Source organism: Amblyomma americanum, chromosome 4 (genome assembly GCF_052857255.1).
Source record: "Amblyomma americanum isolate KBUSLIRL-KWMA chromosome 4, ASM5285725v1, whole genome shotgun sequence".
Classification (NCBI taxonomy): domain Eukaryota; kingdom Metazoa; phylum Arthropoda; class Arachnida; order Ixodida; family Ixodidae; genus Amblyomma; species Amblyomma americanum.
In genome coordinates, this window is record NC_135500.1 from 218,233,864 (window position 1) to 218,260,698 (window position 26,835).

Genomic DNA, 26,835 nt, shown 5'->3' on the forward strand with positions numbered 1-26,835 from the left:
TTTATAAAAAAAAAATCCCATACCTGTGTGAAGCCACCGCAGTGGCTTAGTGGTTATGGTGCTCGGCTGCTGACCCGAAAGACGTGGATTTGATCTCGGCTGCGGTGGTCTCATTTTGATGCAGGTGTAATGGTAGAGACCTGTGCGCTGTGTGATGTCAGTGTACATTGAGAACCTTGGATGTTCGAAATTATCCGGAGCCCACCATTATGGGCGTCCGTCATGGCCCGAGTTGCTTTGGGACATTAAACCTTATAAACCATGACCGTGTGAGGCCTGAGTAGGGTGCCATGTAGTAAGCCTGTCCTCTGATATTGCAGCAGTCTAATGCACATTTCATATTGGAGTCCTGGTTAAACCATGTACCATTAGTGTAAGTCATCACATACAAATTATTTGTTGGTTAATGCATTGCATTTGCTTTTTACTGCAAAAAATTTGTGAGTTTTCACAGGTTAATCTGTACAGAATGGTGGTACTACTGAGGCATTAAAATAGGAAATTAAGATAGGCCTCTTCATTTGTTTTTCTTAATGGGGAATCTTTACGTACAAATGTCATGTTGGCCTATGGGATGCTTCCAGTCATTAATCCGATGCTTCTGTCAGCCCAGTTCAATTGCATTTGATATGTTGTATCAGTCATATCCTTCGACTATAACTGTCATAGAATGTAAACTCTCTTACTTTGGACTGTTGCTTGTGCTTGAATCACCTCCACTCTCATCCAGCTTCAACAAAACTGGAAGCAGCAGCAGTGGCAAACGAAAGAACCATGACACACCACAGCAGAGCACAGGACCATGCCGGGTTGACTCAGCGTGCCAAGTCTCAAACAGCAGAAGTTCATCATCGCTCACACGGCCACCAGATGCCGAGCACCACTCAGTGCGCGAAGCTGACGCAGACCGTGGCAGCAGTCGGAGCGGGTTGCGTCGCCGCACAAGGCAGAAGCAAGAAACTGGTGTGCAGGCCTCGTTGCCACCTGTGCAGTCTTCGCCACCTCAGGCAAAGCAGGTGGTGACACCACCAGTGTTGGGGAGTAGTGGGGACATGGATGAGCAGGATGACGTACAGCTGGCGGCATGGTGGAAGTTCTTCATGTGGTTCGGCTCAGATGTCTGGAACAGGGAACGAAACATTGAGGCAGTGGCAAGCGTCGCAACGCAGACAGCTGGCGAAAAGCGAGTTTTTGATGGTGAAAAGAAAGAGGAGGACAGGAAAGGCAGGCACAAAAAGATAGTGGTGGAAGAGGAGACATCATCCACTACAACGGAGACGTCAAATGCAGACTCTGACTTGAGTGAAAAGGTAAGATTGTTGAGGTTACTGTGGTAACATCGGGAGCTTTTTTGAATGCATCCCTCCGTCACTCTGCAGCCCTGCTTGGCAGGTGTCAAAATGGAGAGAGGGAGTCCTCTCCGCTTCCAGAGGAGAGGGAAGACGAAAGGGGTTGAAAAGTGGAGAGAGGGAAATTCCGCTCCTTCAAGGCAAAGGGAAGATGAAGAAAGGGTGGGCGGCAATAGGTGGTGGATGAGGCAGAGTACAGAGGGGAACAACGCATTCCACTCTGACTGCTGGATTACATTGGCAGAATGGAGCGGGGGTACAACGTATCACGTGGGGATTAATGGACTGGACCACGGCACCCACTCATGTGGTCTGACCCTGTCGGCAGCAGCGGCTGCTTCATCTGGGGGCAACACTAATGCTAATGCATACTCTACTGCATTAATCTCAATGATCACTTATAATTTTGTGTGCTAGCACTAAGGCCCCCACTCACTGATTTCACCTCGTGTCTGTCTGGCAGCGCGGGTCGCTCGAGACAAACAACTTGGTTCTCACAAGCGCCTCTGGTGGCACCATCTGCTATCGCAAGGCAGTAGCATGTCGCTTAACTGCTGCATCACTGTGCTAGGAGTGGCACGAGGTCTCCCAGTTATCCATGAATGTAAAGTAGAGAATGACGAATTCCGCATAATGAACAAAACCCATGAACGCTATCGCGTTGTACTTTTAAGGTGGAGCTTAAGTGTTCCCTCCAGATTTAGTGCCAGCACACTAAAACTGATTTCACTGATCTTTGTCTCAAGCCTGCTTGACCTTGAAAACCGAGCCTTAAACCAAAACCGAAACTGAAGTGAAAACTGAGGTGCTAGCGCACCTAATTTGCATTTGGCCTAACCACACTAAATTGTCCGTCAGATTTTTCTTGTTATTTTGTTTTCTTGGCAGAGGCAGGGTGGGTCAGTTCGTAAACTTGAGCCTGTCATTATATTATGTAATGGTAGCATGTCCTAATTGCGTTATGGTAAATTGAAGAGCAACACTCATGAGTATTGAGATTTTCTTCTAATTACGCTACAAGATACAGAAATCAGTTTACTTTGCTTCCTTTGTAAACAAAAAACAATGTTTTTAAATATTCATTTTTTCCTCGCTCTGTAGTCGAGTGGAACGGTCTTGATAGTATGGGGTAGAATTGGACGATTTGGATGAATTTAATGTGTTCATTGAATATAGAATGTGAACACCGTTCCTTTTCATTTATTGTGTTTAATACACTGTTTTCATTTTGTGCTTGCCATTATATGTACTGTGCCCTTCTTTTCCATTCACTGTTTACTTCACATTTCGATATTTAGTGACGTCAGTCCCACCCTGCCACGGCCCTTACCTTTGGGCTAGCTGTATTGTTAATAAATAAATAAATATCGACCATGAGGCAATGCAGAAACTAGAAATAGAAGGGAAGCAGGCATTGGCAGAACCGTCTTTCTGGAAACACAGCAAAGAAGTGTTCACGAGCAGCCACAGTGGCTCAGTTGTTATGGCGCTCGGTTTCTGACCCGAAAGACGCGGGTTCGATCCCGGCCGCGTCGGTCGCATTTTAGTGGAGGCAAAATTCTAGAGTGCCGTGTACTTTGCGATGTCAGTGCACGTTGAAGAACCCCAAGTGATCGTAATTTCTGGAGCCCTTCACTATGGTGTGCCTCATAGCCTGAATTGCGTTGGGATGCTAAACCCCTATACAATCAAAACCAAATGTTCAAGATTGAATGTCGTAAAAAAGCATACAGTCGAACCTCGTTAAAAAGAAATGGCTTATAACGAAATTATGGATATTACGAAGGAATGACAATTCTCTTTGGAAGCTCTGTCAACACGTGTATAAAGAAGTTATGGCTGTAACGAAGCAATCGCCGGGCCCTTTCACCTTCGTTATAATGAAGTTCAACTGTATCAGACATTGAGTGCGCACTGCTTACTTTGCAGTGCAAAACAACAACGTTATGTTGGACATTTTGCCACCATGAGACAGACTTCTGAGATAATGCAAGAGCAAGCCTTTTTGCCACATGCCTGGTATCGCAGAACGTCAGGTGCCACATTAAGTAGGACTGAAGGGCTTTTGTAATTTTTGCTCTTTTGCTATATATTAAGGGATGGCATTTTGTTGTGATTGAATTTTTGTTATTAATGCGATAGCATTGGAGTTATCATGCCAAAACCCCGCCGAAGTCAGTTGAAGTTCACTGATAGGTCAAGAGAGGCCACGTGACCTTGTGATTTTATCACAAGCTCCCCTGATGGCCCACCTTGATTGGTCTGGGGAAGTTACGTGACCTTCTGACGTCATTACAACCTGCCCATTTTAGCAGATGGCAACCTGGCCATCGGGTAGTGAGCAACCTGCCTACCATGGCAGGTGCCATTGAAATTAATGATTATTGGAGAGATGTCACATGACCTCATGACGTGATCACAACCTGCCCATCGTGTTGTGAGCAACCTAGTTCCTAGAAAGCAAACTAGATAGAGAATTGAAATCAAAACTCAGAAAAAAAAAAATATGTGAAAATGTCAGCACCATCAAAGCATAGCGGATACCTGCTACTACAGCTAGCAATTCATGCAAACACACTCACAAGTTGTGACAAATATGGAATCTAATGCTCTCACATTCCACTCATAAGGTGATTTATTTTTCTCTTTATAGTGCACTGTCAACTCTGTGTACATTAAATTGTGTACATTAAATAAACTGGTCGTCATAAGCTAGAATGTTCTGACAATACCCACAGTGCAATCAGCCACCCATACAAACCACAAGCACATGCAGTGAGTGTGGTGGCCAGGCCATTGGCAAAGGTGAAACCCTTGCCCACCTTCAGCCTAAGGTGATATTGAATGCGTGTGATATTGAATAAAAAAGTATACTTACCTTAAGGTGCGAATTTGATGCTGGAATATTTTTCCTCAGTTAGCATTAAAGGAACTGGCAATTCACCAAAAGGTGTTATGAGATTATGATTGGAATGGGAAGGTTTATTGGTAGGACCAGTCATGGCATTACCAGTTAAAGGAAGAATTCTTGATCCAGTTGATAAAATTGTGCAAGACTATATGAAGTGCAGCCACATTTTACAGCCATGTGGCATTTTGTTTTAGTTCAAATGGGTTGTAAAGCTTGGTTAATGCGGCGAGTTGGGCGTGTTGGTACATGGTTTTCTGGAAAAGCAGCGCTGAACAGACGAGAACAGAGACGAGGCGACAAGGACGGGCGCTGATTTCATTGATTTCGTCAGCGCCCGTCCTTGTCGCCTCGTCTCTGTTCTCGTCTGTTCAGCGCTGCTTTTCCAGAAAAAGTTGTAAAGCTTCTTTTTTCATGACCTCAGTTGAGGTGATTTGTACTGGCAACCCTGTGTTTGTGATGTCACCAACCATCTGCCCATTGATATTCTCTCCAAGCTTGTAGACCGAAAGAATGTCGAGCTTGTTTTAGACATTGATTTCATCAACTGGGTTATCGCCTACCGTCTCCAGTTAAAATATTCAATGAGTGATTGAGAGTTTTGACTCTACTGTTTGTGATGTTTGTTGGTCATGTGAGCCACCACAGCCCAAGTTTGATTTGTTTTCAGTCTCTTGCTGCTTTGCAGTTATTTTGTTTACTATCTAAAAAAAAAAACAACTTATTGCTGCAGTTTAGATAGGGACTTGTGAGAAATGTGATGTAGTTGTCAACTCGAAAAGTCTCAAATTTTTCGGAATTGCCTTTTAAAGGGGCTCTGAAAGGGGCAATAATAAAGTTGTGGTATGCCAGGGATGTTAAAGCTCGCCGCTTCACGAATATTGTCCAGCAAGAATTTTTTTGGTGCGCTTTCTAGAAGCTGAGTTACTGCTGTCAAAATTTGAATTTCACCGTCTTCGCGCCTCTCCCTCTCCTCTCGTCATTTTTTGCATGCTGGAAGGTCGGCGGTCCTCCGCTGGCCCCACCTCTGAGAGCGGAGCCTCCTCACCCGTCGGAGCTACGCGCATTATTGGCCGCGGCCACGGTAGCTGCCTGACGTATTAACGAGTCTAACCAATGGCCACCGGTCAACTTGTATACGCAGATGCGAGCGACAGAGGAGGGCGCGAGCTTGAAAAAATCGCCGGGAAGGGCTCGCCAACTTTCACGCGTGGTTGTAGGCTGTATGCTGCATGTAGAAGTGTATTATTTGGCTCAGGTTTTCATGACAACACAATGCAGTGATTGAGCAAGTTGATGTCCTTTCTTCGGAAGGTGTTTCAGAGCCCCTTTAAGGAGTATCTTTGTGCACAGTTATCTGTAAGCCTGCATGGTGTAAGGTAATTGGCTCATATCCTGGGGCTCTGTGTCAGCTGTGGAAATGTGATGGAAGAACAGCTTGTCTGCTCTTCTGATGTGGACCATCCTTTCTCTCACAGGATCAGTCATTGCTGCTTCTGCCTGATGTGTGTACTTCGGCAAAGTTGCCAAAGGGAAAGAGGTCCAAGCTGAAGGGCAGCCTCGAGGCAGGCAGCAGCAGCAGCAGCAGTTCAGCTGGGGCTGGCAGCCGATCATCTTTCAACTCACCCATGTTTGCATCCGACGTGAATCTTGCAGACGAAAACTTCGAGTCCAGCACAAAGTCAAAAACGCACAAGAAAGCCAAAATTGAAAAGAAAAGGATTCATGATGAGGATGTTATTAGACCAAGGTAGGTGTTTATGTTGACAGATTAGTCTTCCTTGTCTTAAAGCATGCTTACTGGCCTAATTTAAATTCATGTTTGTGTTAAAAAGGGTGAACCTTCCTTTTGAGTTTTTTTTTTTTTCTTCCGATGTTTTATTGCAGCATATGTGATTCTGTTTCTCTCTTGTTCAAGGGAATTGTTGACTGGTTAGTGCTGGTCAGTGAAATGTCCTTGCTATGTAGCTGAGTGAAGCCATTTGCAGCTGGTGACAGTGGCTTAGGTTCACAACACAGCAGCATTCATCATTAAGCTGCCTGCTCAGAAGTGCTCAGAAAGGTCAAATTGTGTGGTATCACAAGAAGCACTGTGTGATAAAAATGCTATTGTTTTGTTTTCCTTTGTGTTTCTTGATAATTGAAGGCACTATGCTTTTGAAATTGTTTGCATGTTGGTGTTTGCCAAGATGCCATCTTTGCACAATATGAAATGTATATTTTAGATGTTATCTGCCTAAATACATTGAGTAAAACACCCCTGGTAATCTCCTGGGTGCTGCATTTTCTCATTTGCTGCATTGTTGTGAGCCAGTTCCACTCTAGCTCACATAGAAATCCATGCAATATAGACTCAGCCTGTTGCATTGCAATTTCAACAATGTTCCTGCATGGTTTATCGCGAATGTCGCCTCGCACTATAGTGGTTTACCCAGTGCTGGCACTTTGACAGCCTGCAATTAACGCACGCGGCATGGCTATGGCACGTCAACCGATGCAGGGGACTCGCTGCACTCCATTGGTGCTTGAAAGGCATGGTGTTCGGTGGCTTCCAGCGGACTGCCCAAACTGACGCCCGGCACACTTATAAGCAGTATGAACTTTGTCGCAGCACTTGCAGCACCACCGCCGCTGGCACGCGAGCACCAACGACTGAAGGCACAAAAACAAAACTGTGCCATCATAAACGGTGTGCAGGCAACACTGTACGAAATGTGATTATGCTGGTTTGCTGCTTTGACATCTTTGTTTCTGGCATCCTCTTTTTTCCTCATCCCCTGCAGCTTGAAAAATGCAGTTTGTAGATTCTAATAGACAGGTATCATGTAGCATTAAAAAGCAGTCACCGTGAAAATGGTGCAGAACCGCACACTTGCCACAGCTTCACCAGCACCTCGTGCGCTGCCTCCTCACTGCTGCATTTTTTCCACCAACAACTGCTCAGGCAGGCAGAGAGCCATTGCAGTATGTTCATGTCATTCTTCGCATGCAGTGCAAAATGACTGCAAGAGCCACAAAAGCCTTTCAAATTACAGGGGGACCATGTTGCACTTACAAGAAATAAAAAGAAGTGGCAGACAACAGTGCGCAATTACTTCATGCACTGTACTCAGCTACTGTGCTTCTTGACCAGTACTTTTATTTTTTTTACACAGTCCTGTGAAAAACGCAGTGGGATTCTACTGTATTAGATGGTTTGGCAGCATGGAGTAGGGTTCTTGAGCTGGCAGTACTTTGCTCCATAGGTTTCCTACTTGGTTTCTTTCTTTACTACCCTTTTTCACTTGGCATATTTCTCTTTATGTGGTGCAGCTGAGCCTTTTCATAACTAAAGCTTCTAATTTCTTGCGATTTGGCAAAGAAAGATCTTTTTTTGTGTGTTTTTTACAGAGTTTTGTGTTTTAGAAATATTCTCTTAATGATATTGTCTTTGTGGACGCAAGTAGGAATGATAGCATGATGGGAATGTGATTAATTTTATCACCTGATTCTTTTGAAGCATAGAATCTGGTAATGAACAAAGTTCTGTTGATTCTGTGACATGTTTGCGTCCTCATTTACTCAATCAAACTAGCGCATCAGGTGCTGTGGCTCTGGTCGAAGTGCACCCGTATGCTTCTGTGGGATGAGTGACGGTACTGGCACCTGTTGAAAGCAGTATTACCATATTTTAACAAATACAATGCGAGGTTTTTTATTGAATAATCTGCTTCGGAAAGCACAAATTTTTTTACACTGTTCTTTGCGAAACCCATGGAGAGCTCTCTCACCAGGCTTGTCAGATGCGAAGAAAAGCCAACTTCTCGGCAACCCTGGCCATCAATGCGAAGAGTGTGGCACATACTGGCGAGAAAGAGTTGCTTTAATGGTGGGAAGAAGGCGGCACAGGCCATTAAGAAAGAAAAGGAGGCAGTGAAAGAGGTGTGAGGAGTGGAGAAGGGAAAAAATTGGGCAGCACTGTGGAGCACAAAACACGAAGTAGCAAGTAAAGAAGCAGTGGTGTGGTGGCCGCGAAAGGCTGCATGCTTTAATGTGCAGGAAACTTCCTCTGGAATATTGCAGATTCTTTGTTCTCAATTCGCGGAATTTACAATTTTTGGTTACAAAAAATTGAGGGCCGTAGTCATAGCAAAGTTAAATGCATGCCGACTTTTTTGTAGCCATCACTTTGTTATCTCAAGTATGGACAACCTTGGTCAAAACAATCAGTAGAACAAATGGAGGTTTTAAAAGACCTTTGCTTTGCAGTATACTCAGCTTCTCTGATTGTTATGAAAATAGCCCTTTTATATCAGCCTATTTCTTTTAAAATGGGCTCTTTTTAAATGCTACAATAATTTACTGGTCCTATAGGTTTGTTTGTAAATGTCACGTGGTCAAATTGTAGAGACTGTTCTGTGCTTCACCATGCAGAATGTAAGGTGCGTCATTATTGAACAGTATTAGATGCAATTTCAAAGCAGGCACATGGGGCACATTATTTTGTTCAGCTAACATGCTTCTTTCTTTGGGTTGCTGATAAAATCAGCTCCACCTTGCCATGTGCTCACCTTCCTGGCTAGATTAATTGTTGAGATTTTGTTTCCAGTTTCAAGCCTCAAATTAGAATACATTTTTTTCAACAGTGAAGTTCTGCGAAAGGGTTATCGCTTTGTAGGTTTGTGGCTATGCTTGGGTGGTTACTAATTTTTTTTATTGGCGAATGCATTTAGTTTTTATATTCATTGTTTCATTATAGATTATTTTGTTATCACAAGGGTTAACCATGTGTCTACTTGCATATTCATTTTTATATGCTACTTCGCAGCACGTTGGAGCTTCCGTACAAGCCCAAGACGACCGCAGAGACCAAAGAACCACATGTACCGCGACCGGAAGCTTTAAGGCTACCTGTCGAATTTAGGAAGGCAGCTGAAATGAAAGTGAAAGGCAAGTTGTCTCTTAATTTTATCTGAAGAAACTTAGGAGTAACCTTTAGCAGTGTTCCCAGTAAATACTGGTATGTGCAGTGCTGATTAATAGCATGTACCAAGTTTTATTGAAGCATATTCATCATCACTATCAGCCTGACTATGCCCGTTGCAGGGCAAAGGCCCCTGCCATGTCTCTCCAGTTAACCGTGTCCTTTGCCAGCTGCACCCATTGTATAGTACCCGCAAACTTCTTAATCTCATTGTAGAAGAAACGGTGATCCCTCTCGTGCTGCCAGCTGAAGTAAAAAGATTTCCTGTGTGGGGAGGAGAAAGGGGTTCTTTATTGCTCTCCCAGATTTTGTGTCAAATTATTAGGCTGTTTCTTGTTTCTGTATGCACATGTAATTGGGTATCCATGAAGAATGTCACAGCTGTTCACAGCTTGTTGGTTGGAAATGTTAATCCATAATTGCAGTGCAGCATGAGATTTTTGGCTGAGCATGATTGAATGCAATGCTCCTTGCAGGGCGATCTTCATCATTTGAGAACGAGACAGAATCGCACTCGAGAAGAAGCTCCCCACCTCCCTTGTGGGATTCACCAAAAGAAGCCAACTCTGCACCAGGTCAGTCCATGCACTCAGTTTTTGTGCTCTGAAAGGGGCATTTAGCTTTGTTGCAAAGCAGTTCTTGCGCTCACTTTTTTAACAAGGCAGTGTGCCTTCTTATTTATGGCACCTCATTGTGACTAGTTATGACATTGCATGCTGAAGCTTGTAACATGGCCCTGACCCAGTGGGGGAATGAGTGTCGCCACGGCTTCCAAAGCTTTCCACAACGTGGCACTACGAGTTCACAGCTTCACTTCCTCACTGATACTTTCCTTCGTGGTCCTGCACTGGATCGGGAACTTGCGCTGGAGTTTCTCCGCCTTACTACCGGCGCTGCCTAGCAGCCATGCTCGCACTGTGTGGTACGACGAAGGCAGCTACCGCGGCTATAAGTGCTGATGGGCAATCAAAAAAAGTCTACATCATCGATGTACCACGGCATTTGCAAGTGTCACATTGAAGAGAGCTTAGATAATAGTGTTTTGTACTTCATCCCGTCGTGGCTGCGGGAATAAGATCGGTTACCGAACTACAGAGATAGATTCAGGCTGTTGGATGAGTACAGCAAATCTGCATGAGGCTCATTTGTTCATTGCTTTGCTGTTCAAGCTTTAATTTTCTTATTGCGATGGGGCGTCACCTGTCGTGGCGCATATAACATACATTTTTACTCAGTGCGTACACCAGACAGCACACCATGCAAGCCAGAGGCCGACGCCCGAAGGGGCAAGTGTTTTATTGACAGTGCCAAGAGTGGCTTAATGCACCACCTGGCATGTGTTGCCAATTTTCCCCTCAGCATACTACTGCGAGGCTCTTACAGTGACTCCTTAAGAGTGGTTGAGAGGCATAGGTAAACTGTAGGCTCTAAAATCACCGGCTAGGAGTTACAGCTAAAATTCACATCATTTCAACACCACTCAGAGCAATTTTGTTTTCCAGTTTCATCAGTGTTTGTACTTGCTTGCGCAAGCAGCACGAAAACAATCATGCAGTATTCGTATCAGGAAACCTGGTTATAACGAAATTTTAAAAAGTCCGAGATTTTTCGTTACATCCAGGCTTTCGTTACATGCATTTTTTGCGAGAAGAGTCGAAAGGACACTGCAGAATGGGAACCAAGCTGAGAAATAAATGTAGGTGAAATCACCTTGCAAATGTTTACAGAAAACAGGGTTACTCGAAGTCATAAACGCGGAGAAACGTTTTGTGATTGCGCTGATAGTGCGACTGCGGCAGCAGCCGCCGCCACCTCTGCGGCGACTCACGCAACGCCGCTACAAGGGATGGGGGAGGCGGGGCCACCGCGGCCGATCTAGAGAGCGCTCTGTCGTCTTATGCTGTCATCTTGTCAAAGAAACGGATTTACTGTGTGCACACAAAAATAGCATGTCAAGCTTGAAAGAGTTTCTCAGCATATGCGCATGTTTTATTTGTAAAGGCATAGCCACCGTGGTGGCTCGGTGGTTATGGTGTTGGAAGCTCGGTCGACATGGGCTCTAATGAAGCTACAGCTATAACAAAGTAATCGCCGGAACCCTTCAATTTCGTTATAACAATGTTTAACTGTGTAGTATTGTTGTTGATTTGTTTTTAGAGTGATAAATAACCAATGTCTTTCACTTGCTCTGAATTTTTGGTTATCAGCAAAAGCAGAAGTTTGTAAAATCACTGAGCAGTGTTGCTCACCAGTGCTTGAACGTGCCTCTGTTGCACTGGCAGAAAAAAAACACAGGTCTTTGCAATGGTGTTTTTCCTCCGTTGCGGCACACTTTGCAGACGATGCACTGGCAGAAATAGCCAGGCAGACTGAAAGCTTTGCCCTTCAGCACAAGAGCACGCGTACAAGCCGGCCACTCAGCTACTCAGCAGCAGTGGCTGGCTCCAGCTTGGCAAGACCATCACAAGCACCAGGCAGCCCTCCGCACCCTGTGCCAACTGCCATCAGTCGCAGCCCTGGTGAGCACAACTGGATTGACTAATTGAGCTTCTGCGGATCAGCTTTTGTTGTTGACTTTGCTAAGGTGTGCTCATTGCCTTTGTCCCTGCGCTCGAAGGTGTTGTGGGTCAAAAACCAGCTGGGCTTGCTGTCGAGCCTCCGCTGAAGACGAAGCCTGCTCCGCCCGGCCATTCCTGGGACAGCATGGTCCGGCCTGTACCAGACCTGCCCCTAGATGCATTCTCGATGCCAGAGAAACCCAAGGAACCTTGGCTTGAGCCCACAGATTCTAAACAGGAAATTGCACCCGCACTCAGGAGTGAGTACTACAGTAAAATTCCATGAATTCAGATTTCACAGGACTGGATGAAATGTATGAAATAACCTTTTTGGGGGACCGAAAAAAAACAAAAACAAAATAGTATTTCACACATCAGCGTACCTTTATTTCTTGAAACAATCTGTTATTGGTAATTGCTTTGTAAACCTTTATTTCTTGAAACAGCCTGTTATTGGTAATTGCTTTGTATGAGAAATTAGCATGGTGATAGCTATTATTCGCCGTTCTGCCAAATGGCGCAGTGTGCAGACGTCCAAAGAATCAACACACAATATGTCCTGTAGGACACTCAGGGTATCGGCAGCCTTTGGCCCCCATCTCATGTAAAAAAAAAAAAAAGCAACCAGGCGCAGTACATAATGTAAAACTATTATAAGGTCTGGGATAACATGAACGCTAACAGGTTGATCTGCGATGCATACGCAACGAAAATGAAGAAGAAATTGGCATAGTGCAGCGCAAAAATGTCTCGTCAAACCTTCTAAACTGATAATCATAGCAATAAACATGGTGCCCACTTCGGCTTGACGCAGTTTGGTTAGAAGCAGTGCTACTCATGCTGTAATGGCCAGACTTGGAAGTCACTCACTTGCCATCATCATCCCATTTGCATATGCGAGCTCCGCTGCGTGTCTAAATTAACAAAAGGAGAGCCAAATTCTTTCAAATTAATGAGAGTTTGATGGGACCAGACAGTATGTCTGAATTAACCAGTTTTATGAATTAATGGGGGTCGAAGTAATGGGGTCTTAGTGTACTGTAAATGGCATTGCTCAGTTCATACCACAGCGTCTTGTACAATTGAACCTTCCTACAGTTGCCCGTAAACATAGCAAGAGGTATTATTATACTGAGGCTATTTCATGCCAGATGTTTAGTGGGTGCTGACAACATTCTGAAATTTTTCTTCCAAAATCTGTGCCATTTTATTTCACTGCTTAGAATCTTGAGTGAAAATATTTGTTGATGAAAATTTGAGCCTTCTGAACTTTCTGAACTTTGTAGGTTTGCAAAAATGTGTGTGTTGTAAATAAATTTATTTTATACTTTTGCACTTTCCATCACTAAACCTTTTTGATGGTTTATGTGAATCATTTGGTAAGTTATAGGTTCAGTAAAAAGTATTGTTAGAATTTCTTCTTTCGCATGTATGTGTGAAAATGGCCATACTGTCATTTACTTTGTGAACCCATTTATTGAAGGTCATTTTATTAACTTTAAGGGGAGACACTGGTCTTAAGATGGCAAAAAAAAAAATGCGAGCATTTTTATTTTTCGAAAATAAAGTACATTGAATCCGAATATGCCAAAGTACCTACCTGCAAAGTTTCACGGTCTCATTCAACCTTTAACTATTAAAAAATGATATATTTGACGCCTCTGAAGCGCTTAAATGGTGAGCTTGGAGCAAAATGCTACAGCATTTCGCACCCTTTGCTGTCCGCAGCGGTGTCCCCGATGGCCACCAGTTGTCTTATTCGAAAGCTGGATCCCTTCCCTACATACTGGTATTACTGACTATTGAGAAATCCTCTTGGAATATCCGCATTCTGCCATTTTTTTTTTAGGCCTCTGCAACAACCTCCGAATAACTGGCATGTGCATTTCAAGTGCCATTTGCTCAGCTTCGTGTTTTTTGCCAACATTACTAGCCTTACAGAAGTTTTCATTATGTTTTCATGGTGCAATTTTAATTTATCTTGAATTCAGAAAGAACTGAACTAGGGAGCTTTGCTTTTTTCTTGGTGGCTGAGTCAAACATATCAAATTTTCTGAAAATTGATGTCGCCTAATTATGTTTGGTAATCATGGAGCTTTGGCATAATTGAACATTTTTATAAGATATGGTATATCTCAATAAGAATATAAGTAGCATAGCTCTGCATGGCAGGTCTCTGGCTACAGCTCAATTTCAGTCAGAACCAAAAAAGATTGGAAAGTGTCTTGAGGACTCGTATGAAATTAGCTAATTAAGCTTTAGTTATTTTTCTATAATGTGAGAACTAATTGAGATACACCAAAACTAATTATATTTTTGAAAACAGGAGAAAGAAATGCTCACACCTAATTTCATTACGACATCTCTGATAAAAAAAAAATTACATTTTAAGACCCATGTCTCTCTTTAAGTTAACCATATCCATTGAAAATGGATCAGAGTGAAAAATTAAGGCTACTGTGCAAAGAGTGTTTTGGTTCATTTCCAGGTCCCGTTAACATGCTGATCAGGTCCCACCAGCAAATTTTATAGCATAAGGCATTTAGCAGAGCATTGTAATTGGTATTTTTTTTAACAAGGATCAGGACAGTTACGTTGCGTGGGGTGACTTCCAATTTTTATTGCGTAGCACTAGATGGTGTTGCAGCCAATTCATGCTGGCTGCTAGGCCCATGTTGTAGCTGCAGTACCTTAAAAGAACTCAGTGTGCTCATCAGTTGGCTGCAGCAGTGAAAGTGGTTGCAGCTCTCATTATCATTAGTAATCAAAAGTGCAATAGTCTAGCAGCATCGTCTGTGTCGCTAGCATAGAAAGCATGAATCTGACCACTGCTGCAGACACCACTTTTTTAACCAAATCGCGACATAGTTAGAAACAAAAATATATGTTCTGGTAAAATCATCATCATCATGGTAAAATAAATTAAGCCAAATTCACAACACTTGCACTGTAAATATAATTGTGCTTCTTATCAATGAAAGAAAATAATTTTTTGGTTGCTGTCTTTGAGTACAGCTGCTTTGCACTTTGTCAACCTCCAATTCAGTTTCACTCTGTGAACCATCGCTCCAACATCTGGTGTACCTCCAATACTATCCGTATTGCGCCCCATCAGCAGTATCAAATGCCATACAGCGAGTAATAGTGTCACCAAATCGAAGGCATTTTGGTAGATAAGCATGCCCCACAGTTCATTCTACAGTGCCTTGCTTTGCATCTAAGTGCCACAACCACTTCAGTGAGCACTTTGATGATTATGGATTTTTATGGCACAAGGGCATCTGTGGCCAAAGAGTGCCATGGCACAAGGTATTTTCGACTTCTCAAGGTGGGGTCAAAGACCCATTTCCCAAGCATTTCACCCTAAACAAGCCGAGCACCAGACCCGGGGAAAGCTTGTACCCATTGCGTCACCGGTGGGTGCCCGGCGGCAGTGGGGATCGAACCCTGCACACCCGCATGCGAGTCAGTGAGCACTTTGACAGATCAGAGTTACAATGTGGGCCCCTACTGTCAACAGTGGTGTTGGCGAGCAATTATTTCTGTGGGCAGTACGCATAAGAATAATGCAATCATGCGTGATTTCCCTTTAAGACATGGCTGCCGCCTTCTCACCTGGCAACCTGCGGACAAGTGGTGCGTCATACCCCACACCATCTTCCGATGCCACATACTCTCCATGGTCAACACCAAGGCCCCCTGCCTCCGACTTCGCGTCACCCTGGAAAAGCGTGCCTGTTAGCACACCCCCCAGCATGGCCCCCAAGAGCCAGTGGGGTGTCCTGGACATGAGGGCACAGACTCACAGCGAGGGTGACCGCTGGGCACCCAGCCCTCCTCAGCGCCCCATCGGACCTTGCGATAGCACGGTGAGCCGTGAAACCTGATGCACATCAGTGCCTGGAAAGGCCTGAATGATGGTGCCCACCATGGCAGACACGGTTTACTTTCATTTTTTCACAGCATCTTGTTACAGTAAAAGCTCAAATTCGAACTGCAGAGGGGCGCCAACACAGCTCGAATTAAGGGGGACGTTGCAATTTAAACTATCTTCATTATTTAGGCATGAAATGTAACCGCATTTGGCACAGACGTGCAACTTTTTGTGCCGAGTTCAGAACTGCAATATAATTTAATCTAGCCAGTACAGTTGTTTGGTATCTACAATTAAAACTCTCATAAACTCATCACTGGGACATTACATAGCGTATTGCTTAATGAACCTTTTTTTCCAGAAAAGTTGACATGAATTTGGCGACAAAAGAAGTTCTGACAGATTTTTTTTCTAAGGGTTGAAATTTCCTTGCATACACCACCAAAAGCACTCGGTCAGCCACGTTCGTGTTGCCAGTGTTTAGCATCGTTTGCTTTGAAAGGTGTTTGCTGTATCGCAGCGCAATCAGGCAATTCTTTGACAGTCGACGGCGCCAACCATTCGCAGCAAGAGAAGGTCAGATGCTTTTTTTTCACGCGAGGTTAAAAAGATTTGTAGGATAGGTGTGGTGTGAGAGGGCTTAGGCATTTTCTCTCCTGATGTCGAGCTTGCAAAATCACTTGGTGGTCTAAATGTCCTGCTTCCTCCATAGCATTTCAGTGTAGAGGAATTTTATAGCTTTGTGGTTTAAACCGCTGTGCTCCTGTCTAACGCTCGACCGCTTGCGAGCTTTCTAAGCATACACTGGCACAGCCGGCCTTGCAGCAGTGCGGCGAGCAAGCCACCACTGCCGGCACTCCTGTCAAGGGTGTACAGCGTCTTGGCATTCTGCCACGTTTGCTGCAACCAACTGAACCTAACATAACGCAGAGAACACTAGAAACTGAGACAGGTGCACAGCAAACATCTGAGAAAGCTCCACTTAATTCTGTGCATGTCACAGCTTCATGCACGATCTTGGTTGCCATGGTTTTGGAGTGCTGGAGACACGGAGACGCGCCTGATTGACTGTATCTCAACACGTCATCTCATCCATTATACAACAACAAAAGCTAACACAGCAAACTACTGAAGCTTACGAGATCGGCTCTTACAAACAACGGTCAGGTGCAAATCTCTGAGGTCATAGTTGCCGTCCCCATGCCGCCGCTATCACGGAGAGTGGCTCCCCGTTCACCTCAATGTTGGTTTGTCATTCCTCTCTGGCCTCACACGCCAGATTTACCCTCTCCAAATCTACTCTGAAGAGGTGGTGCAGCCTGGCAGTCGTATTGCTTGGTCGGCTGTGTGCCCAAGCAACACCACCTTGACACGAAGGCCTCCGCAAGTGATGTCACCCAAACGAGATTGCCCTGAACACTGCTTTCATCATGCCTGGCCATTCACCTAGAGTTTCTCATAGAAAACACGACAGTGTGCAGCATTTTTTTTATTCTTTCTGATACAGGGTGTCCCAGATAACTTTACCAGAGTTTTAAAATATACCGCGGCAGTTACGACGATGTGACCAAATGCATGTTGCTGACTGTTGTATGGAGCAACTCATACTATTTTTTGTATTGTGCTTAATTGAATAACTGGTTGAGATTAATTAACCAACTTCGTAAGCAACGAAGATCGACGAAAAAGTCCAATGAGAAAGTTGTAGAACGGTCCGCGAAACGTTTAATTGAACAGTTTCTAACTTTCCAGTTATTACGTATCGGCTTCTTTTTGCTCACTGCAGATGCTCGCAAAATACAAAAAAAAACACGTGACATTCCTGCTTGCGCGCCGCGATTGCAGTGTTCTTAAACGTTGCGCGTAGGTACGAGCAGAACATTTAACCCAGTGTGCTGCCGCTTAAAAGGTGACAGGGCAGCAACGCAGCAGCTGGCTGTGCGATGTAGGCAAGCGGTATACCTCCCTTGTGGTGCTTGATAGCGACAAGCAGACACAGTTCTTATCGCTTGCTCTTACATAAATCGCACAGCCAGGTGTCACAGGCACGCACGGCATTAAGTTCGAACACTTGGCAAACGAACAAACACGGCAGACATTGCTGCCACTCATTGCATGGCTCAAAAATATTAACTTCGGTTGTTTTCAAGGCAAGCACCACACAAGATGCACTCACACAGGATATGTAGATATGTACATAATAACACTCACACTGTAGTTTGTTGGTGAACTTGGTTTTAGCGCAATCTTAAAAAATTATGGGCAGACATGGCAGTCAAGCTGATGTTGTCACTGTTTTTTTTTTTCTGCCTCGTTCCTTTATGCCACCCATATTACTTGCAGCTTAAATGCTTGTATACTCATTAGGAAGCTATCACACAAGGGCACATTTTTCTCTTTGTCATTCTTTTCAGTAGAGGCCACTCATTCACACACAACACCTTTCACGGTATTGCGTCACATGGGATAGGGCTAATGGCAAATTGCTTTTCTTGCTTGCTGTGAAGTATTCCTCATAGAAAACACCACCAAGATGATGTCCGAAGATGCACAGAACACGCATTCATCCGCCACAACCACCATAGTGTTGGCAGATGATGCTTGACAACAAAAGAACACTGAACAAGAGAGCATACATGCACAAAACGACATAAGTTGCTCTAGTGTTCCTTGTTTTTGCCACAGTGCGATGTGTTGCTCGATTTATCGTCGATCTCACTGTGGTGATATTGGGCCTGTGGAAAGGGGCACAGGGAGATGCCTTCAGTCTTGGTGGTGTCAGGCCAAGCTGCCAGGTGCAGCGGCACATAGTAGTTCGAATTATCGGTGGCGGAACCACTTCGCGTTCAAATTAACAGGCTATGTTTACAAAGGCTGCAGTATGGAGCGTGAACGGACAAATTCGTACTGTTCGAATTATGCAGAAATTCAAATTAGTGGAGTTTGAATCAGTGACCTTTCACTGTAATGATGGACCTTGTTTTTCGCTTTCACAGTGTAGTACGTTCCACCTTGTATCTTCCTCCTGTGAGATATTTGGAGTATCTGAGCATCTGGAACAACTTCGTGTCCTCTTTCAGCTGACCTCTACTCCAAGAGCAAGCTTTAAATCTGTACTGCTGTTACTGTACAATGTTTCAACCAGAAACATTTATGGGCTATTCCTTGGAGAGGTGGTGCCATGTTCTTTGCCCCTTTGCTTGTTGTTGTTGTTGAACAAATCATCAGTGGTGGTCGACGAAAGGGCAGTCCCATGTAATAGTACATTTCCTGTTTCTTTTTTTAAAAGGCTGTTGTATTTTTTTTTTGTTAAATGTTCTTAAGTTGGGCAGTGGAAGGGCAAGAAGGTATCAACTACCACATTCACTTTCTCCTTAAATTGATACTTTTTGATCGGTTTCCCCACCCCTGTGTAATGCCCAACTGGGCCCTTAATTGGAATGAAAGATAAAGAAATAAATGTTTACTTGGCTGCATGCGGGACAGCGAGCTTTTAACACGGAATATTATAGCTGTAGTTTGTGTGTTTTACGTATTGAAATACGCTCACGTAGTTCCCGTGATGGTACAGTATACATGTGTGAAGCAGTAACATGCAAGTTAAACACTTTTTTATTGTTTTACTGATGGCCAGTGTGCCATGATTAGTGCAACGTGTGGGAGCCAGCTTAATGAATTATGAAAGGGGTTTGTTGTAACCTCGGAGTGCTGCTTTTGTTCCAGAACCACTTCTGGGAACCAGCAGCGACGCCACCTGCCCCGGCTCCACCGCTTCCCTCTGTGTGGGGATCTAACTGGTGGAGCAACCCCACCAGTGTGGCATTGTCATCTGCAACTGGAACTCTGTCACCGAGCAGCAGCGGCCCTCATGGGGACACATCACCAACCGAGTCCTTGGCCAACATGGTGCATTCGCTAGGAATGGACTCGCCAGATGCCAGCTTGGACCCAGCCATGTGTTTTGACCCCGTAAGTTACTTGCTGCTGTGTGTTTTGGGTTTTGGAAGATTCCTAAGATTTTTACAAACTACGGCGGCCTAGTGGCTTGAGCATTCACTTTGTATGCACAAGACGTAGGGCTCGATCCCCAGTGCCACCGGATGCCCACTTATCTTCCAATGGGCACCGTTCCCTTTGTCTGGTGCCGGACCTTCCCCGAGGTGAAATGCTTGGAAAAATAGTTGTTGACCCCACATTGTGATAACCAAACACATCAGCCATGGTGCTGTTTGGCCAAGCTTCCCTTGTGGGCTAGGCTTACTAGCCCACCAGACAGCTTTGCTGAAATTCTTGTATTACCTTTATTTGCTGCAGATGTTGAGCAGGAAAGTTGCACCATCTGGCATCATTCTGATGGGTGTGTTTATTTTGCATGTTTGTTCATATTATTTTGCTTTCTTGGCTCTGGTTTTGCTGCACATTTTGTGTACAACTTCTCTTCCAAGTATGGAAAGCTGTTGCTTGGAAATCCTAAAACTGTACCATATGCAGAGCTTGTCTCATTCTCTTCCGACGGCGTTTTTTTTTTTTTTCAGCTAAGTGCTGGTGGTCTGAGCACAGGGCTTTCGCACAGCATTTGGACACAACAGCAGCCAACTGGCATATCTCGTCCATGGAACTACAGCCTATTTCAGGACAGTGCCCCGATGCCGGCGTCATTGACCCATGCATCAAGCAGTGGCAACGGTACTGGTGGAAGCAGCAGCAGCACAAACAGCAAGAGTCCACAGGCCCCCTTGGGGTGGCAGGACAAATCGTTTTGAACAGAAGAGAGGAAACAGCGCCCACCGCTTCCCAGCACACACAAACTCCCCAGCAATACTTTCACAGTGAGCTTTTTGTGTCTTGGCAAAGAGTTGTTCTGTTCCCCCTCCTGTCTGTTGCTGTTAGTTTGTACATACCTGTTGTAAGACTGACCATTGACAACTTGCAACCAAGTCCTCAAGATTGGGCTACAAAGCTTGGATTAGAAACCTTTACATATGCTTTTGAATTGCCAGGATGTTGTGGAGCTGGCATTGTTGGTTGAAGCACACTCTGTTTTATCGTGTCACATCTATTTGTTCATGCCTTGAGTAACACACCATCTGAAGACCATGCACCACATTCGAAAACTACACTGCACCAAATTTACATGTGCGAGTCTCTTTCACCATAGCTGCCCTTGAATGAAGCATTGTTTGTCGTTCGTAGGAGTGCTGTGCATTGTTTGACTGTCTTAGAAAGGAGCACTAAGTGAAGTGAAAGAAGTCTGCACGAGACATTTCATTCAGTTAGCGGTGTATGTCTACAGCGTAGACATACACCTACAGTATGTCTGTCTACAGTATGTCTCAGTAGCAAGCTGTAATATGGATGCCATCATTTTAGCATTGGTAGCCCCATGGTCTGTGCCATTCTCTGAGCTTTGTTTATTTCAGCAGTGATGCTCAGATTTGAGGGTGAATGGTGAGGTCTTAGTGCAACCTATTTGAGTTGCCTGTGTTTTTGTTGCGTGAAATGTGAACGTAGCACGTCAGCACCGAGATTTCGTGCCATGGCTCATGTGCTACGTACGTTGGCAGCCATGTAGGGAAATGACAATTAAGGCTTCAGACACTTGCTTTTTAGGAAGTATTGTATTATTTTTGCATTGTTGAGTTGGGTGAATGAGGATTCTTCATTCTAACATTCAGTGCACATTATTCTCACTTTTTTTGTGTGTGTGGTTATTGAGATTAGAGCTTGATGGCATGTCCTTGTACGGCAACAATGTCTTACCTATTTCTCTACTTGGGAGACCGCCACATGTAGTTTAGCTACAGGTTCATGATTGGGCACCTTCAGCAATTCAGCTGCTCAAATTTTTCTAAAGCATGAAACATACGCTGATGTTGAAAGCAGTGTTAGTTGCTTGGTTGTTTCCACAAGGGGAAAACAAAAGTTTTGCTGCCTCTGCTGGTTAGTACTTATTGAAGTGCTTGTACACTTTTTTTTTTTTTTTGGAAGTGATGTTTATTGCTTTAGGGCATAAAAACTATGAAGTGAGGGATGAGTAAGATGCTTAAATAAATGAGAAAAGGTGGGCTGATTTGATGAAATCAAGAAGTAAACGATGATGAAGAAGTGAACCTTTCATCCGGTGCTTGCTGTAATTGTATCCTTACATGCAGTAATGCAGTGATGCAGACATGGCAAAAATGTTTTTCGCAGCAGTGCCAGTACTGCTTTCGTTGTAATTCATTGCCGCAGAAATTTAATTCACTGAAGGTGCTGCAGGCAAGTTCTTATTGCATTCCTTTATATGCCCCAACTCGGAGGAGTGCTTGTTACTGAATGGAAGGTGAACAAGCGAAACATGGCTAGCACTGCTCTGTTGCTGTGCTTTTAATCGAACACGATTCTGAAATTGCCTGTAAATATAACTTGGAGTAGGTTTTTGCAAGAAAGAAATGTATTTGCATCCCTTGAGTTTTGAGTACTGGCACCCTTATTTCTTTTTTTTCCTTAAAACTAGAGGTGTTTTTATTTTAATGCATACCTCAGTTGTTGCTAGTCAAGGTTCTCTAAATCTTTAAAAAAATTGTTGCTGGCTGTAGAAGTTTCAGTTTATCAAGTATCCTTAGTGCAGTTCCTTAGTCCTCTTACACATTTGCATTTGTGTGTGTATGTATGTGTGTGTGTTTGTGTGCAATGTAGCTATGTTGCCAGTGCAGTCCATCTAGTGTGAAAGTTATAGGCTTGGTTTCTGCCCTGTTACATTGCACTACTTTTGCTTTGTTTCTTTAATGCAGAGATGATCGGGGCCATGCAGGGCTGGTGATTCAAAAGCCTCGATTCGAAGAGGTATATTTTGCACAAACTTCATTTTGCACAAACTTCTGCAATCATAATTTTGTTGGTGTCATTATAAGGCCATTCCTGGAGCAAGTATCAACCAGGCCTGAATTTGATTGCACCGTGTGTGGATTGACCTCCCCTCTTGTTATTCCTTCATCACCTCCAGTATATCTTCCCGAGGAATGAGAATTCTCTCATCCTTTCCTCGTTCTCTTGTAAAAGATATTATCGTCCTGATGTTGTGATGGCTTGATTAGCAAAAAGATAATAATCATATCATTATGAAAAAAAAAAGTTATTTGTGCCCACTGGACTGTGAAGCTTTAACTGCTGACATGTTTTATTGCTGTTTGTGAACAGACTAATTTATTTTTATCATTTTGGAGTGTATGAATCGTTACAGCTTCTGCCAAAGCAGTGTGCAAAGAAGTTTTTAGCATTGCGACAGTTCTGAAATTCATGTAGTTGCGTGTTAAAAGAAAAAGACTTGAAGGAGTAGATACTTCATGCGTTTAGTTACGCATCCTTAGAGTTGCATTCACATTGAGGCTCCTTGGCCATGTTGTAAAGCACTGCTAAATACAGCTGTGTTTCTGTTGATGCTGCAAGAAGCATTGCTTGCACAGCATACTGTGGAGCTTTCCTACTTAACTGTGTTGTCTTTTATGTTCTCTGTGTAGCGGTGGGCTTGCAAGGACATGCAGACCCTTTGTGTGAGCATTGTTTGTGCTGGAGTGGATTTATGTGTGCTTAATGCTGTGTTAGAGCAGACGTGACCTGTTCCCGTGTTTTAAGAAAAATGCAAAATTACTATGCCTGCTTGGCTGCTGCGGTTGGCTAACTGGTTGACACTGCCGCCTGCTGTGCTGTTGCCACCCGAGTGTTTCAGAGTTCGTTTTGACAAACTGAGAGGAGTTTCTATCGGAGCTTCGTTATTGGCTCATAGAAATAAAGAGAGCCTGTCACCACACTTCTCTGGGTTTTTGTCTTACTTTCTCAGAGTTCTTGTGTGCATAGTATCGTGACTTTTGTAACATACTGTGCTGATGCTGTGCTCTACCATGGTCTAAGTACGTTTTATGCGATGGTACAAGAGCCTCATTAAGCGGAAAGCAAGTGTTATTGGTGACCGAAGTCACACCTAGGGAAGAAACTGAAGGTTTATAGGGGTTTACCGTCCCAAACCAACCCTGGCTATCAGGGACACCGTAGTGAAGAGATCGTGGAAATTTGAACCACTTTGGATTCTTTAGCGTGCACTGACATCGCACAGTACATGGGCCTCTAGAGTTTCGCCTCCATCGAAATTCGACTTCCATGGCCGGGATTGAACCCGCGTCTCTCAGGTCAGCAGCCGAGCGCAATAACCATGGAGCCAGGCGGCTGAAAGTAAAGAAATAACAAACGACGTAGCCAGGGGAGAGGAGATGAACCTGCGGTGGTGCGAACAGGCCACTAAGTCATTGCACAGCTTAGCGTCCCCCTGTGCTTGGAATGTCATCCTCGTCGGCCACCTACGTTCACGCGTGTTAACTGCCAGTCTCTTGCCCTGTGGTTTGGAAGCTGTTGTCTTCATCATCTTCCGTCCACGTGCGTGCAAGCGCCATCAGACGAGCATGCAGCAAGCCATATAAAATGGCAGGAGATTGGAAGCAGTGAAATTCAATTAAAGGACCCTATACTATCGCATTCTCATCGGTAATGGTAATTAAGCAACCTACAACTATTTGTTGCAGACCCAATGCAGCTTTCAATGCAAGAAGCATTGGGATGCTATTGGAGCTACGATGTAAGAGTTCTGCCCATGTGAACCACGCTGTGGCATCAAAGCAGTGGTGAGTTGAGAAGCTTAACTGTTTTTTTTTGCCTTCTCAATTGAAAGTTCCATGCGAAAGAAAGAATTGAGACCTACTTTGACATTAGTGTCTCAACTAGTCTACTTTTCCATGCCATTATCGTAAAGAGTTCGTATTGGGCACGAGGACATATGGCACGGCATCATCTAGCGTCAATACCACCACAACAGGACATGACCCCACCTGCTACTTCTCACCAATGAGTCTGTTTTGGTGATGCATATGTTATTTCACATTCTTTCTTATAAGCACCTATTTTTTGCCATTTAAAGTGATCAATTTTATGCGATAATGGCTTTCAATATCAACATGGATGTTATGTGTATGTTGCTCAACTATAAGTATCCATTTAGTAGAAAGATGACTGACGCCAACCAGGTTCAAAACACGTTTTGGGACCGGCTCGGTCCCTTCTTCACGGTGTGACTACGGGCGAGGCGCAGCTTGGCTTTTTAAGCCCTTGTGATGAATACCTCCGGGTCAATGGCCGCAAACCATGGATGTAAGATGAAGGAAGTATCCATGATTGCCGCCTGTTAGTATTTCATATAGTGCTGCAACTGCTGGGTTTTCGAAAGTTACAGGTAGCCCTCTGTTGTACAGCTGATGCACTTTGAACGTGACTTAATTCTTTCTGCACTACATCCAGCTGCACGTATTTATGTGCTAAAGTTCTGCATAAGAGTAATTTGGTTCAGTGGCCAGGCATGTTCTTGCAACTGCATGGGTGCATGGTAACTTGTGCAAAGACTCCTCTTGCAGTACACAGCAGCTGAAGTGTTAACCTTTTTGTGAATGGTATTGCAGGCCCATTTATGAGAAGGTTACTGGTTAATGGCAGTGCTATTAGAGCCCTAAAGCTGATATGATTATATAAGAGGGGTGTGATGGGTGGTGCACGACAAGAAGTGGGGAGGAATTGTGGTAATTTATCTGCAACCGTGGGTAATATTTCATGTTGGTCTTAAGATTAAAATTTAACGCAAAACAGAACACCACTGGCACAAATTCCGCACATTTTTTTTAGTTAAGAAAGGTTGGACTTTTTCAGAGGACAATAGATTTTCATACAGGTTTGCATCCACGACTTTTGTGGTCGTATTACGGTGGCAAAAACCACAGTTTATAGGGACATTAAATACTATTACAACTCCATATAATTTTCCTTGTTAAAAAGTTTATTTTTTGCATCTTTGTTACTTTATTGATGTTTGTTTAATAGCAAAAAAATAGAGGTGTGCAAATAGTACTTTTTCCAAAATGAATCGAATGTGAACAGTGTAGTTTTGTTGCCTAATCGAATACAAATCGAATATTTTGACAAATATTTGCTACTTTTGCAAATTTTTAGTGAGCAAGTCTAAGGAACAACAAAACGCTGCTTTTGCAGTTATAGCTATATTTGTTGAAAGGATCAACACTGATCTCCATTTGGGGGGTCGCAACATGAAGTCAGTGCATTAACTACCATCGTCATGTTTACGCTCATAGGAAAAGTACCTTTTAGTGTTGATAACGGAAGATAATAAACTAGCGCCGCATCTCGGTGCTTGAGACGGGCGAGAGTTTTTTGCGTACAAGGCGCTATGGCCTCCAAGGTAAGGCATAAAAGCTGGGTTTGCTGAACCTGCATGCCTGGGCCCTGCCGTGTCGTCCAATCTCTGAGGCCATGTATGAGGATTACGAGCTCCATCATGCGAATGGACCACACTGTGGAGCTGAACCCTCCATCCCATTTTAAGTCAACGCATCCCGCTAGTGTTCCTGTATATGCACACATCCCAAGCAATCTGATCGCGGCAGCATGGTAACACAGCATGTATGGTCCCTGTTTTTAAAATAGTCCTGGAAGGAGGAGGAGATAAACTTTATTGAAGAGGTTTTAGGCGCGAATTGGTGTCAATGTCGTTCGGCCCGGTCTGAGCTGAGCAGCACTGCCTCCCACTGCGATTGGGAGGAGAGCTGCAGACTCTTTGATGGCTTGTCTTGATTGCTTGAGTACAAGATGTGTGGTGTGTCTGCCTTTTGGTGTCCGCGGAGAGAACAGACGGGGCTGAACTGCTCTGGGAACCATTTGGAGTAAATGTATGGATGAAAGAAAGTGTCCGTTTGGAGCTGCTGCCAACTGACTTGTGTTTTACCTAGAGATCTATGGGATTCCAGGAAGATTTGTCTGTCTTACTTGAATTGGATTGTAATTTCCTTGTAGGATGTCACTCTCTCCTTGGCTGACCTGAGCTAATACGGAAGGCCTTATTCGAACTTCGCACCAATTATTCGAAAACTATTAGAAAGCTTCAGGGTGATTCGTTTTAGATCATTTTGAACATACACTGTTTGGTTCATTCGAATAACTATTTCAATTATCAGTAATTTTAGCTTATAAACGTTCAGTTTCCAATCAAAGTAGGCTTTGTTTCATTGACCGTCTCACACTTCGGCAAACATCCGAACTATTAACTTATCAACTCTATGATTCGAACCGAACTGCGCCGTGAGGGGAGGGAT

At 44.0% G+C, this 26,835-nt stretch overlaps 1 protein-coding gene across 2 annotated transcripts in view; it reads left to right on the forward strand.

Moving 5' to 3' along the window:
- The window catches only part of Tmem131 (Transmembrane protein 131), a 71,240-nt gene extending 47,799 nt beyond the window's left edge, over positions 1–23,441 (forward strand). The window contains exons 28-37 of one of the 2 annotated variants that reach the window (XM_077663429.1): positions 731–1,310; positions 5,736–6,007; positions 6,758–6,946; positions 9,065–9,186; positions 9,697–9,795; positions 11,560–11,739; positions 11,838–12,038; positions 15,373–15,647; positions 19,376–19,621; positions 20,188–23,441. In XM_077663429.1, the coding sequence (XP_077519555.1) occupies positions 731–1,310; positions 5,736–6,007; positions 6,758–6,946; positions 9,065–9,186; positions 9,697–9,795; positions 11,560–11,739; positions 11,838–12,038; positions 15,373–15,647; positions 19,376–19,621; positions 20,188–20,415 (2,392 nt within the window). In that variant the 3' untranslated portion in view covers positions 20,416–23,441. The remainder of the gene's footprint in view (positions 1–730; positions 1,311–5,735; positions 6,008–6,757; positions 6,947–9,064; positions 9,187–9,696; positions 9,796–11,559; positions 11,740–11,837; positions 12,039–15,372; positions 15,648–19,375; positions 19,622–20,187) is intronic. The other variant, XM_077663430.1, reaches the window with a different exon arrangement.
- The last annotated feature ends 3,394 nt before the right edge of the window (positions 23,442–26,835 follow it).